General features: G+C 38.2%; 1 protein-coding gene across 4 annotated transcripts in view; it reads left to right on the forward strand.

The window, feature by feature from the left end:
• Nucleotides 1-13,726, forward strand: part of NBAS (NBAS subunit of NRZ tethering complex) — a 168,189-nt gene that overhangs the window by 39,108 nt on the left and 115,355 nt on the right. For all 4 annotated transcript variants that reach the window (XM_064146440.1, XM_064146439.1, XM_064146437.1 and 1 more), the window contains exons 22-27: nucleotides 7,811-7,894; nucleotides 8,468-8,621; nucleotides 10,301-10,486; nucleotides 11,027-11,200; nucleotides 12,674-12,807; nucleotides 13,358-13,420. In XM_064146440.1, the coding sequence (XP_064002510.1) occupies nucleotides 7,811-7,894; nucleotides 8,468-8,621; nucleotides 10,301-10,486; nucleotides 11,027-11,200; nucleotides 12,674-12,807; nucleotides 13,358-13,420 (795 nt within the window). The remainder of the gene's footprint in view (nucleotides 1-7,810; nucleotides 7,895-8,467; nucleotides 8,622-10,300; nucleotides 10,487-11,026; nucleotides 11,201-12,673; nucleotides 12,808-13,357; nucleotides 13,421-13,726) is intronic.

Raw genomic sequence — 13,726 nt, forward strand, 5'->3', positions numbered from 1 at the left:
GTATGTATTTCTTACTGTGGTTTATCCTCAGTTATAGCATAATTGTGACATAAAACTATTTCAGAACCATAAGAATTGCAGAGCAACAGAAACTGGCATTGATTACCCCATTACTCTCTAAGAAGAGACAGACTTCACGTCTGGATTAAATTAAAAAGTAATATTAAATAAAACTTCCTTGCAGATTCTGCGCACAGAAGTCTATGCATTAAATATAACCTACTTTTAATCCCTCTATATCTCTATATAGTGGGATCGTGGAAGTGTAATTGGAAGTCTACATTCTTCAGAAAGCTTTTGAGTGGATAACAAAACTGTTTGATGGAAATGTTACCTTAATTTTTACACTTCAGTTTGTTGTGGGCTTATCCATGTCCTTGCTTGCCCAGGCATGTTTTTCTGCTCTCCTCCCTTCTGCTGTGGGGAGAAGCAACTGCAGGAAAGAGGACAAAGAACCTGGAGCCACTGAGTCTAAGGACTCTGGCTTATCGAGACATGTTCTCCTGCTCCCCCTCCTTCTGTGCTGGGGGACTGGAAAACGAAAGCCCTGGCTTCACCTACTATGGCCAAGCTTGGAAAAGTGCCATTCTGATTGGCTAATCTATGTCCAAAGGTCCATTAGTTTCAGGCTGTAGTGATAAAAAGGGATGAGCAGGTGGCATGGAGTGCTGCTGCTGCCTCATTGCATGCTGAAACTGCCTGTGAACTCCCCTGCCTCAAGTTCACCAGGAACAGGCTCTAAATGCCTGGCACACGATTGTTCTGCATAGCCAGCATGATGTTGTGCCAAGACTGCACATCGCGTTGCAACCTGCCTGCACCTCCGCAAGGCTTCTGCTGAATCACGAATGAAGATCCAGGTCATAGACTATGCTATAGACTCACAGCTTCCTGAGAAAGAGCCTCAGAAACTACAAAGCCTCTAACAGCTTCGAGACCACTGACAGCAACCCCTCCACATGCTTTGCATGCTGTCTCATAACATTTTGTGAGTAAATACTTAAAACCTCTTGTACTTAACTAAGTACATTCTGCCATAAGTAAAAAAGAGCTGCCTAGTGGATAAGTGGTATAATTAACCACAAGGACCTTCTCTTCCAGTATAATGTTTGCATTTGCCACTTTAAGATATAAGTATTCTAGTTTTGTCTGTTCCTTGCATGTATAAATTTCCAAACTGTGTGTCTTGAACCTTGTGAATAAGTTTTCTGGTGAGATTTAGTGTTACTAAAGAGTTTTCATAGTTATTAACCATCTTTGACTGGCTATCAAAATTAATACAGATTATTAATTTTGCTTTTTACCTTGCAGTCTGGATTCTGTGTGCACAGAATTACAAGGGAAAAAGATTGAAAAAAAATATTATAATCCTCAGTTAGATGAGTCTTGGAGACTGACCTGCTGTATGCAATGCTTCAAGAAAAAAGAAACCAACTACCTGTACAGTTGCCATTTGTAATAGAAAGAATTGGACTGTGACCTTAAAACTGAATTAGACCTTCCTCTTTTGAAAGCCTGTCCTTGGAGAGAAAAATAATCTGCAGGTTTGAATAAATGCAGTTTAGTAGGATATAGAAACTATAATAGCATGGACTTCTTTTGTCAAAGAGAAGAATAAGAATTGCCAAGCCAGTGTAAACAATGAAGTGAAAAGAGCAATACAGGGAAAGTCAGCTCTTTTTGAAGAAATAGAGTTGAATATCTCCCTAATCTGTCAATTTACCGGGCTCCAATCATATTTATTCTGCTGTTGAAAAGATGAGAGAAGCGGGGAGAAATGGGGGCTTAGGAAAAAAAGAAAGATTCTACCACACTAACACTTGTGTGAGGTTATGGTTTGGCACAGCTCACAGTTTATTTTAGTTGGAAAAGAAGCCACTTGCTGTAATGACTACAATGATCTGTCCCCATAACTGGAATTTTTGGTGAGTGTCCACTGCATAACAGTGTAGACTTAACCTGCACCTCTCTGACCTCAGTGGGACTTCAGTTTCTAGAACAAAACTGCTAAATTACATAGCTTAAGCAGTGAGAAGAGTGAATTCTTGATGTAGTAGCATAGTATGTGTTGCACTTCGGGCCAGCTGTTTCTGCATTCTGAGTTTACCCCTTCCAGCCCAGTTAGGTATTGTGTGCAGGGTGTATGTGGTGATTCATGATGGATTTGCTGCACACACAGAATCATAGAATTGTTTAATTTGGAGGAGACCGCTAAGACCATTGAGTCCAATCATCAACTGTGTGTGGGGTAAACAAACGTGGTAGAAAACATGGAATCCCTACCTCATTGCAGATATGCATTCATATCTGTATCCTTCCCCATCTCATCTGCATTCATGTTTCTAAGTTTGGAGACTGCAGTGGTGTTTTAATGCCTGACATTTTTCACAACCAACTTGCTTCCCTTTCAACAGCTACTTTTGCCAAAGTTCTGTTGCTTTTTTGTTTCTGCATGAGTCACTGGAGTTACTAATAATGGATATTCAATGAGGTGGGATGGAAGGGAAACAACTATGCTAGAACATAACAGTTAAGAATACAACCTTGTGATAATGCTGAAAATAGAGCCTCTTAATGATTATTTTGCTTTTACAAAGAACCGAGTTACAGGGATCTCCCATACACTGCTACTGCCAAGATTGGTTTATTCCAGTCCTTACATTTGAATTCAAATAGAGAGGTTTTTCTAAACTCTTCAGAATGAGGAGAGAGAAATAATGGCAGTTGCATACTGTAAAGAGCAAGAGAGAGATACACATTGTTTTGGTTGTTTGTTTTTCTCCACATCATTGAGAATGTGAAGGAGGGCAATAGTCAGCTCTGGGTGATGTAACTTTTTTTTTGAGCTTTAAGCTTTTTGCTTTCTTTAAGCGTTCAGAGAAGATAGTTACTGAGTGCTGCTTGACTCTCAGTTCCTGTGGTGAATCTGAATACTTTAGAAATGGCCATTTGAGCTAGAGGGAAGAATACTTCTAAAAGAATTTTCTGTGGCTTATGCATACACCTGACTTAAAATATGTAGCTCCTAACTTTTTCTGCTTTGAGAAGGGAAAAAAGATGGAGTAGACATCTAGTCAAGAATACACGAAAATTCTTTCCTAGGAGCTGGAGAGTCTTCTAATCTTTTAGTATTTTGTAGTGAAGTCTGTTAATGAGCTATTATGAAAAAACACTTGAAGTACTTCTTGAACTTATGTGTCTGAACAGCTGTAGGAAACAGTGAGTTTGGTCTTGGTAGATTTGGTCTGAAGACAAATGGCCAACAATGCTTGTGAAGGGGAAAAAACAATAGGTATAGACATGCACGTTGCAATGTTTACCTGAAGTTTCTCTAGTGCCTATATGTGGTTCAAATATTTTTGAACTAGATGTTCTTTAAAGATGGTAGACTTTCAGCACACTCTATTACAAGAATTCTTTTTACTTTTGAACCCAAAGTGATTTATCTTCTGTGTCATACAATTAACAGCTTAGCAGCGTTTGGTGTCAAACAGCATCTGCTGCTGTTAAACTAAAATGAGGCCCTGCTAGCCTCATCAGTGCTTACAGTGTTGTAGGAAGTAAAAAACAGTGACATGTCATTTCCTATTTAAGTAAAACACAAAAATGAACAATTGCATGTTAGTTTGGGCATGTTGGTGTTTTGGATTTTTTGTTGTTGCTTCTTTTTCTGGTGTGTTTGTTTTATTCGTAGGATTCATCAGTCGGTCTTGCCTTATACAGAAGAGGTGATCACACACACTTCTTAATTTGGTCTTTCACATTGCTTGTCTCTCTAGCTTTCAACTTGTGTTGTACCCTGTTGAGTAAGGTAGGCAGAGAGAGGCTGAGTTGCACTTTGCTTCCTCACTTGATGGATTTTGGAGGTGATGCGAAAGGAGGAAGCAAAGCAACTGTCAAAGGAGAGCAAAGTCTGGAAACTCAAACTGAGGGAATTCCTTCTCAGCAAGCATTTTTTAAAGTAATAAACTTTAACCTTCAGCTGAAACTATAAGTCATTGTAGGATGCTGGAGAAGTTCGTTTCAGTGGAGTCTGTACTTAATCCATAATTTTGTTAATTGGAAAGGATTGTGATTTAAAGTTTATTGAAAGAAATTGATAACTGTTGGAATTGAAAGGCAAACCTAAGTGTGTTTTGTATTACAGGAATAATGCCTAGCTTAGATGGGGAGAGGAAAATACAGATCATTTGCTGAAACGAGTTGCAGAGAAGGGCCAGCTAGATGATTATACCAGTCTGTGAAAGAAATATTTTTCTAGTAGCTTTTGATTTTAGTCTGGATGGATAACTCTTACTTACATAAAACTGTTAAATGGTTATCAGAGACTAATCAGAGTCAGGAAGGTGTCTCAATTGTGTTAAGAATAGTTGGAGGGAAGAAACTTGTAATTTATCTCAATATTTAGGTCAGATAAGAAAATTTGAAGCTTTCCAAGAGGTTTCCCCTGTAGTACTGAGTGGATGGGGAAGACTTATTCAGATGGGATGCTATGACTTAGAGAACTGTGAAAAAATCCATAGATGACTATTTGGAATGGGAATTTTCTCTCAGAGTAAATACAGTAATTGGTATATGCTGAATTTTCTAAACCATGTCCCTAAGTGCCACTTCAACACATCTTTTAAATATCTCCAGGGATGTTGACTCAACCAATAAGTCATCTTAATAAGAAGGGGGTGAGAGTGACTGACATGGAGGGGCTGAATTTATTTTTAAGTTTGCCCAGTACTATTTAAGTTGTTAGTGGAGCTGTGGGAAGGAGACTAAATGAAGGGCAAGATGTGGTGTGAGAGCTCCTCTTAGCTTGACTTTGATTTTTAGGCTTCTGAAACTGCCCAGGTCTTCAGGCTGCTTTGTGAGCTTTCACTTCTAACCGGTCTTTGCCAACAACTTTTTGCCCTTGATCTCTATTGATAAAAAACAAGACAATCAGATGTAGCCAAGTCTTCCAGACCCATACTGTATCTGGTACATGTATTTCCTTTAATACAGTAAAATATCAATATCTTAGCATTTTCATTAATAGAGGCAGAACAGCATATAAGATATTGGTATGTGTTGTTAGAAAAAAAAACCCAACAAAACAACCCTATGTGTACTGTAAAATTGGAGTTGTTACCTGAAAATCTCCTCATAGTGCTGTTCTCTCATAGCAGTTCTGCTACAATTGCAGACATGATTTGAAACTGCTTCCAAAATTAAACCTTGTCTGCCCTCTACTCTGTAAAAGCTCATTTTCACCTCCCTTCAGTAAGAAGATGTGTTAGTATTAAAGCAAATAAAGACCTTCCCCAAATGAAATGAAACAAAACCAACCAACCAACCTCCCTGGAATGTCTTCTTAAGCCTACTGGGAAGTGAATGGAAAAGTTCTGCTATGAAAATAAATTGTCCATTTTTCTTTTAGTCTTAATAGAACATAGAAAAGGAGAGTATTGTTTGAATGTCAAGTCCTACTTGATTTTATATTTTGAAGGGGGTTTTAGTCACACTTTGACTTTTCTGTTGGCTTTTCATCTGATAAAGAGAACTTTTACAAACTTAGCCTTCCACAACAACTTTTATATGTATGATATTTGAAATGTGACTGTATTAATTGAGTTTATGAAATCGATTTTAACTAATATTTAAAATGACTGGACAAATTACACTATTTCAGACTTCAGCAAAGAAATGGCCCCCAGCAACCCCAAATATGCATGGGCTGATGATGACTCTAACTTAAATCAGAAAGTGACTTTTTTCCTTTTGCTTACTATAAATGTTAATTTGGAGTTTTCTTTATTTTTCAGTAATGATACTACGTGATACTGAACTATGAAGATAATTGTGAAGTGTTTAGTCTAACTGAACTGGAATTGAACACAGACGATACTATAGCTGAGATAGGATTTAGCAGTTTCCCATCTTCTCCCCTCATTTCTTTTATAGCCTGCAAATATGTCTCTGCTAATTTATTGCTTGGAGAGTTAGAATTCACTGAGAGAGTGGTTTGCCATTGGAATGGGCTGCCCAGGGAGGTGGTTGAGTCACTGTCCCTGGAGGTGTTCAAGAAAAGCCTGGATGAGGCACTTAGTGCCATGGTTTAGTTGACTGGATAGGGCTGGGGAATAGGTTGGAGTGGATGATGTTGGAGGTCTCTTCCAACCTGGTTGATTCTATGATTCTAATTACCGTGATAAAAGATAGTGCTTAAAGAAGGGAAAGAAAAGATGCCAGGTCTTCTGGGATAAATGTGTGTGTATAGGGCAGGATTGTCAGCATGGGCATGCCTTTCTTTGTTAAATGTGCTTAGCTGTTGCTAAGTTAGGTGGATTTTACTGTTTTAGTTTGCTGTTTTGACTCTTACTATCTCATGAAATTGATTTGTGTGTTGGAATTGTGTTTCTTTTTAAGCGACTGAGTTACAGTGCTGCTGTACAATGGATGAGAGGATTGTCAGTTGTTAATTTATAAATAGGGATTTTTCTGTCCATGCAGTATTTTTGTTGCTGGTTTTGATCAGGTTCAGGGGAAAATTAATGAGATTTGAAATAGCTTGTTGCTCCAGTATGGTGAAACTTGAAAGGTTTTACTTTGTATGTGGTTTGTTTCTTACTTCTACAAATGCTAGAAACTAGCTGGCTTTTCTCTGACCCCTTAGTTTTTTTTCTGCATAGCTTGACATGGGTTTAGAAGGTTCTATGCATCTGAAGTAATGCTGTTCTTAATCTGCATCTTAAACAGATTTGTTTGTTTCAACCTTAGTATTTAGAGAATGTTTAACTGTGGAAAGTTGTACTCAGAAAACCGCATTAAACTGAGAAGATCAGTACAGCAGGGAAATGTTTAGTTTCAGATTTGTGCTCATCTTTGAAGAACTATGTGTTTTTTATTTTTTAAAAAGCTGTTAGATTTATAGGTTTTTACTCATATTAGTCTTCTGTGACAGCATATGAAGTCAGAATAGTTACTGTGAAGCAGTAATCACTTTAGAGGAATGTAGTGTTTTTCCCTTTTTGTTTGGTTATTTTGTGGTTTTGGACAGGTTTTTTTAAGGTCTGGTCAGTAAGAAATCAATTTATTAATTTCTCTTTGTGGATTTTTAATGATATAGGTAGAATATGTGCTTGTACAGGCAGAATCAGACTTGTGAAGCTTCATTAAGAAGTGGTAAATCTTAAAAGAATTGAGACTGCAATTGAATGACATTGTTATAAATTCAGTGAATCATTGAGTCTACCAGGTTGGAAGAAACCTCCAATATCATCCAGTCCAACCTAGCACCCAGCCCTGTCCAATCATCTAGACCATGACACTAAGTGCTTCATCCAGGCTCTGCTTGAGCATCTCCATGGGCAGCCCATTCCAAGGGCAAATCACTCTCTCTGTGAAGAACTTTCTCCTAACTTCCAGCCTGTACCTCCCCTGGCACAACTTGAGACTGTGTCCCCTTGTTCTGTTGCTGTTTGCTTCTTTGATAAGAGAGAAGTAGCTTATGTGTTACATCTGAATAAATGAAATCTAATGCTTAAATGGAATGACCAGAATTTACAGCAATTATGGCTTAAGCTGTAATTGCTACGATTCTTGGAGGATAGAGGAGAAACTAAAACTTAAAACCAGATATACTTGATTTTAAACGTTGGCAATTATGTTTCATTTGGAAAGCTAGAGATGAGAATGGAAAGGGATAAATGCCTCAGATAACAAATGTTAAGTCAGGTAATTTGTAAGTCTCTTCATACTTCAGTGTGTTCATTCACCAAAAAACAAAATGACAACAACAAAATATTGTGTAAAACTTTGCTTTTCTGTTATACACCAGTTACAAGCAGGGGACATTGAAGATTCTTCCTTGGAATGAACAGAAACATCGTGAAGAAGACTGGTGTGAAAAAGCAGAATGCAGGTAAATATATAAAAAAGAGAAAAGTTTTCTTATGTACTTTTCAGACTTAAAAAACAAAACAAATTACTAACTCTTAAAATGTAGGAAATACCCAGGAAGACTCACTTCTTTTTTTTTTCCACACTGACTTGTGTGTTCAGCTTTTGGTAGTCAGACTGAGTGGGCAAAGACTCTTTCATGTTACAGCATTTACCTTCAGTGGGATTGTGATGAGTAACTTCTGTAAATGCTTGTGAGCAAGGGGGAGGTTACTGTTGGAAATCCTGATTTATTTCCATCCTTCTGCCCTGCCACTTGTCAGCCATAATATTATCATAGCACCATTAATAGATCACAGTGCTGCCTTTCCCTGTATGAGGAACAGATGGAGAGCAGAGGTTGGATTTACTGTGTCTTTACTATAGAGGATTCTTTCCATCATGATCTGTCTCAGGTTTGGAATTTCTTACTCGTTCCTTTACTGGCAAAAATGAGCACTTACTGTGGCTGGCATTTGGGAAGAAGGCTGATGTGAAAAATTTAAACAAATGTATGCTTAAATATATGCTTACCTTTTTTTTTTTTTCCAAAAAGAATGGTTGTTGAATCAACTTTACCAGATGAAGGTGAATTTCTATATGAAACACAGCCTGAGTTACTGAAGTACAGGACTACTGACCTTTCAGTGGATCTCGTTACCGATTGGTATTTGAGCAGAGCACAAGAAATTGAAAGATATGCAATGCAGGTGAGAATAGCAGTCAGAAAATGATGATGACTGACTCATGCTGAGCAGCTGTCTTCAACAGTCATAATATGTATTAACGACAGTTTTCAGTCATTAATATACATGGTATCTTAGTCTTCATTATGGCCTTTGAATGATATGTAATGAATATAGGAATCATTAAGAAGGCCTTTCACTTGGTTCACCATTGCAGAGAGCAGCATTTTTGTAGTCCATGAAAAAGGTTTACCATTCTGTTTCCTGCTTGTAATTAAGGGAGGGAATGTTGTGCACAGGGTGTCAGGAAACATGTTTTATTACCATAGAATCAACCAGTTTGGAAGAGACCTCAAAGGTCATCCAGTCCAACCTATCACCTCCCTTTTCCTACTGGCTACACTGTTCCTGATACAGATCAGGATGCCACTGGCTCTCTTGGCCACCTGGGCACACTGCTTGCTCATGTTCAGCCAATTATCCACCAGTACTCCCAGTTCCCTTTCTTCCTGGCTGGTCTCCAGGCACTCTGTCACCAGCCTGTATCGCTGCTTGGGGTTGTAACCAAAGTGTAGAACCCTGCATTTGGCCTTGTTAAATCTCATCCCGTTGGCCTCTGCCCACCCATCCAGCCTGTCTAGGTCCCTCTGCAGGGCTCTCCTACCCTCCAACAGATCAACACCTGTGTCATGATACTGTGTCATGTATATATTGAGATATGGCAGTCACATGTCACTGTAATATGCCACAATTGCTTCCTGGCAGGTTTGTTGTGTACCTCTGGAACTATCATGCAGCTTATTTTTGCTTTATTTTCTCCATATTTTAAGAATGTATTAAACTATATGTGGTAGAGATGAGCATTGCAAGTAAGAAGGGAGCTCATCACTGGCATGTCTCAGTGTTTTATTGCTTCTCAAGCTGATTTAGTTGCCTGAAGAAGAGGTTGACTGGAAGTATATCACTATGAGTTAGTTCTGATGGATGAATTCTTTTGTACTTCAAGTTTGCAGTCCTTCAAGTCTCTTTAATCATAGTTCCCTATGATCTTAAACAGCCTATGAAGTACAGCAGCTTCCAAGGATCAATTAAATGGCTACTATATGAAGAGAATTTTGTTCTACTCTTACAGACTTATTCCTACCTGTCTGAAAACATACAGCCAATATTGCTTTATTTGACTTTGACTTAGAATATTTGACTTTGACACAGAATTTTTTATATGAAGTTATTTTGAGTCACCAGGAAAAGAGATTATTGTTACCTTCTGTGAAATAAAATGCAACTATGAATTCATAGTCATCTAGAAAAGTCATGTTACATGGAAAAGTTTGCATAACTTCAGTTAACTGATTATCTTTGTGTAAAGCAATCCTTTATGTTCCATGCTGTAGGATGAAGCAATGTATCTCTGCATGATCTCCAGAAGGACTAGCATTGCCTGTATCACTAAGATGCATCTGAGTCAAAGACCTGTAATGGCATATTCATTAAGATGTAGACATCATATTTGGTCTTTGCTAAATGGACTGCTTGTTTCTGATTTGTAACATCTGTAAGACATGCCACAAAAACTTCCAGGAACTTAGAACTGCTTAAGGAGTAGGGAAGAAAATAGACATAATAACTGTACTCATATGACACTTGAAGCTGCTTTTTTGGCAAACACTTGTACAGCAGGATTTTTGGTTATTGGTTTTTAGGTGGACTGTGCTCTGTCCCTCGTTCGTCTTGGCATGGAGAGGAGTATTCCAGGCCTGCAGGTGCTTTGTGACAACCTGATCACTCTTGAGACAATAGTTTATGAGACTGATGGTGATCGAACCTTAACTTTGAAGGAACTTGTAGAGATGAAGGACATTGAAAAGCTGAGACTATTGATGAAGAATGTAAGTATTCTTAATGAATCAGTAAACATACCTTGATTTCCAGTAATTCAGGTTACCTAGATCCTATATATAAAGATACTGATAGAGGCTGACACTTTTCTAATGAACCTTCATTTTAAATCATACCAAAAAAAAAGATTTTTTTTATTGTTCTTTTGTTGTGGCAGATTTTTCTTTACTTGTTTTTAAAAGAAGTTAAAATGGCTCAGCTTTCTAAAAGACCTACTTACTTGTTCTAGGCACAGGACTAAATAGATCCAGTCTTTTGAATGTTGTAGCTGCTGGAGGTACAACAATATTGCGTGTTTTCCTTCTCTGTATTCAACCTGTGTGGCATTTCAGAATCGAAATAGGCCTTTTGGAAGGAATGAAAAATACCTAGAGATTGAACAGGGCTCTTAAATCCAGTCAAAGAATACGTAAGCACCAGAGAGGAATGCTCATGCACTAGAAGCTCCTCAGAATTTTTGTTTTCTTGTTTGTTTTGAATGTCAAACTGAATTTGTCACTTTCTTCCCTGTCACTCGTTGTGTATTCCAGTCCTCTGATGAGAAATATGTGAAGAATGTTTATCAGTGGATGATTCCTTTTCTCCACCGCTGTGAAAATCAGGTCCTTGGTCATGCAAATTCACTTTTTAAAGAATATTTAGTAGCATTAGCAAAGGAAGACCTGACTCTACCTCTGAAGATATTTCAGAACTCAAAACCTGCTGTAAGTAGAGAGTCTTGATGATTCTACTAGTTTCTTTGGGAATTCCTGTCCTGAAGAGGTTAATTCATCTTCTCAATCAGATGGTGTCTCTGATCTTTTCCTCCTTCTTGAACCCAGGATTTGTTATGTTTTAGAAAACATGAATTAAAAATATTATAGCATGTTATGATGCAGCTAAATTGTCCTTCATGAGGTTATCAAACAGTAGTTTCTAATTATCGAATCATAGAATCAGGGTTGGAAGGGACCACAAGGATCATCTAGTTCCAGCCTCACTGCCGTGGGCAGGGACACCCTACGCTAGATCAGGCTGGACAAAACCTCTTCCAGCCTGGCCTTAAACACCTCCAGGGATGGGGCCTCAACCACCTCCCTGGGCAACCCATTCCAGCCTCTCACCACTCTCATGCTCAACAACTTCCTCCTCACATCCAGTCTGAATCTTCCCACCTCCAGCTTTGGACCTTTCCCCCTAATTCTGTCATTATTTAATAGCCTAAAAAGTCCCTGCCCAGCTTTTTTGTAGGCTCCCTTCAGATACTGGAAGGCCACAAGAAGGTCACCTCTCAGCCTCCTCTTCTCCAGACTGAACAGCCCAAACTCTTTCAGTCTGTCCTTGTAGGAGAGGTGCTCCAGCCCTCTGAGTATCCTTGTGGCCCTTCTCTTGCACACATTCCACTGTGTCCGCATTCCTGTGATAATAGGGGCTCCAGAACTGGATGCAGCTACAATCTTAACCTAACAGAACAAAAATTATGGTAGATTCTTCTTTGAAGTATTTTTTCTGGTGATGTATTAAAGTAAATTCCCAGCATATTTCCTTTGGAAACATGGGTATGAAATAGCTTTGTGATCTTACTGGCATTTTTGTTTGTTTCCTCAGGAATTTTACTGGCATTACATTTCAAGTTATTCCACCATATATGCTACACCCAACTCTCCCACTGCCTCTTTGCACAGCAAATGTAAAGAATAAAATAGGGGCTGGGGTGGAGCCAGGAATTCTGTGAGCAAAAGTTGAAGTTGTTTTCCATATGAGGATTTCATACTGCCTCTACAGTTCAAATAGCGTTCCAGGGCACATAAACACATTTTTGCACAATATTGAATGTTTTAAGTATAGGGGCAGAAATCAGTGAAGGAAAACCACAGCTTTTTAATGTGTACTGATACTGTTGTACATAGTAAATATATGTTTACAGCATTTGCAGTTTCTTTCTTTGTCTTGCACCCTTACACCTCTCAAGTTCATAAAGGGTATAAGGCTCCTACTCTTTCAAGCATTGTAGGAAACTAGCTGAGCTATATTTCAGATTGTTACTTCAACAGATACTTCACTAATTTAATGAGATATCCTCATTACAGCTAATGACAATTGATTTACTTCAAGTGCACATCTGTTTGTATTTAAAAGAAATTTAACTTGGCTTAGGAACAGAAAACCAACAATAATGTGCTTTCTTTTCTTGTTAGTGTCAGCAAAAAATTATTCCTGAGCAAGACCAGCTTATGATCATTGCCTTGGAATGTATCTATAGTTGTGAACGGGATGATCAGCTCGCACTCTGTTATGATATTTTGGAATGCCTTCCGCAAAGAGGATATGGGTAAACATTTTCAGCTGGTTACTTGTAAATATTTTAGATATGTTAAATGTAGTTATAAATTGAATCTTAAAAAAACCCAAAACTTAGCTGTCCTTCCAGCACAAAGCCAACAGTTGTAAGAATTTCATAGAATTAACCAGGTTGGGAGAAACCTTCAAGATCACCCAGCCCTATCCAGTCAGCTAGACCATGGCACTAAGTGCCTCATCCAGGCTTTTCTTGAACACCTCCAGGGACAGTGGCTCCACCACCTCCCTGGGCAGCCCATTTCAATGGCAAATTGCTCTTGTGAAGAACTTCCTAACGTCCAGCCTGTATTTCATCAAGGAATGTTTCAAAGTGTTTGTCTTTGTATGCGTTATATGAATTGCATAAAGATATTGCAAGAAATATGTATGTGTGTATATATATGTGTGTGAGGCACGTAATGCCATGGTCTAGTTGACTGGATAGGGCTGAGTGCTAGGTTGGACTGGATGATCTTGGAGGTCTCTTCCAACCTGGTTGATTCTATGATTCTTTGAATATTAATTGCATAATATATTTGCAGGCCTGAAACAGATAGAACAAACAGTCTTCATGATGAAGTAGATGAACTGGAGCGAATTCTCAGGTATTTAATTTTGCTAAAATAAGTAATGTATTATTACAGAGGTCTCTAGGCATAGCCAAGGACTTCTTGAATGACAGCAAAGCAGCTAGAGTGTGTATCTTAGTTTTAGTGCTGTCAACAACATCATCTGTAATTTATTTGTATTTAGAACTTTTAGAAGTTTTAAATTATTTGAGTACTATAAAACTACACAGATACTTTCCTTGGAATAAAAGTGGATTGGATTTTTGTTTCTCTTGGAAGGACAAGAAGTTAACCTGGGGAATTTGTTTTGATCTTGATAGTCTGTAATCCTTCAAGTGATTA

This window comes from Pogoniulus pusillus, chromosome 7 (genome assembly GCF_015220805.1).
Source record: "Pogoniulus pusillus isolate bPogPus1 chromosome 7, bPogPus1.pri, whole genome shotgun sequence".
Taxonomy (NCBI): domain Eukaryota; kingdom Metazoa; phylum Chordata; class Aves; order Piciformes; family Lybiidae; genus Pogoniulus; species Pogoniulus pusillus.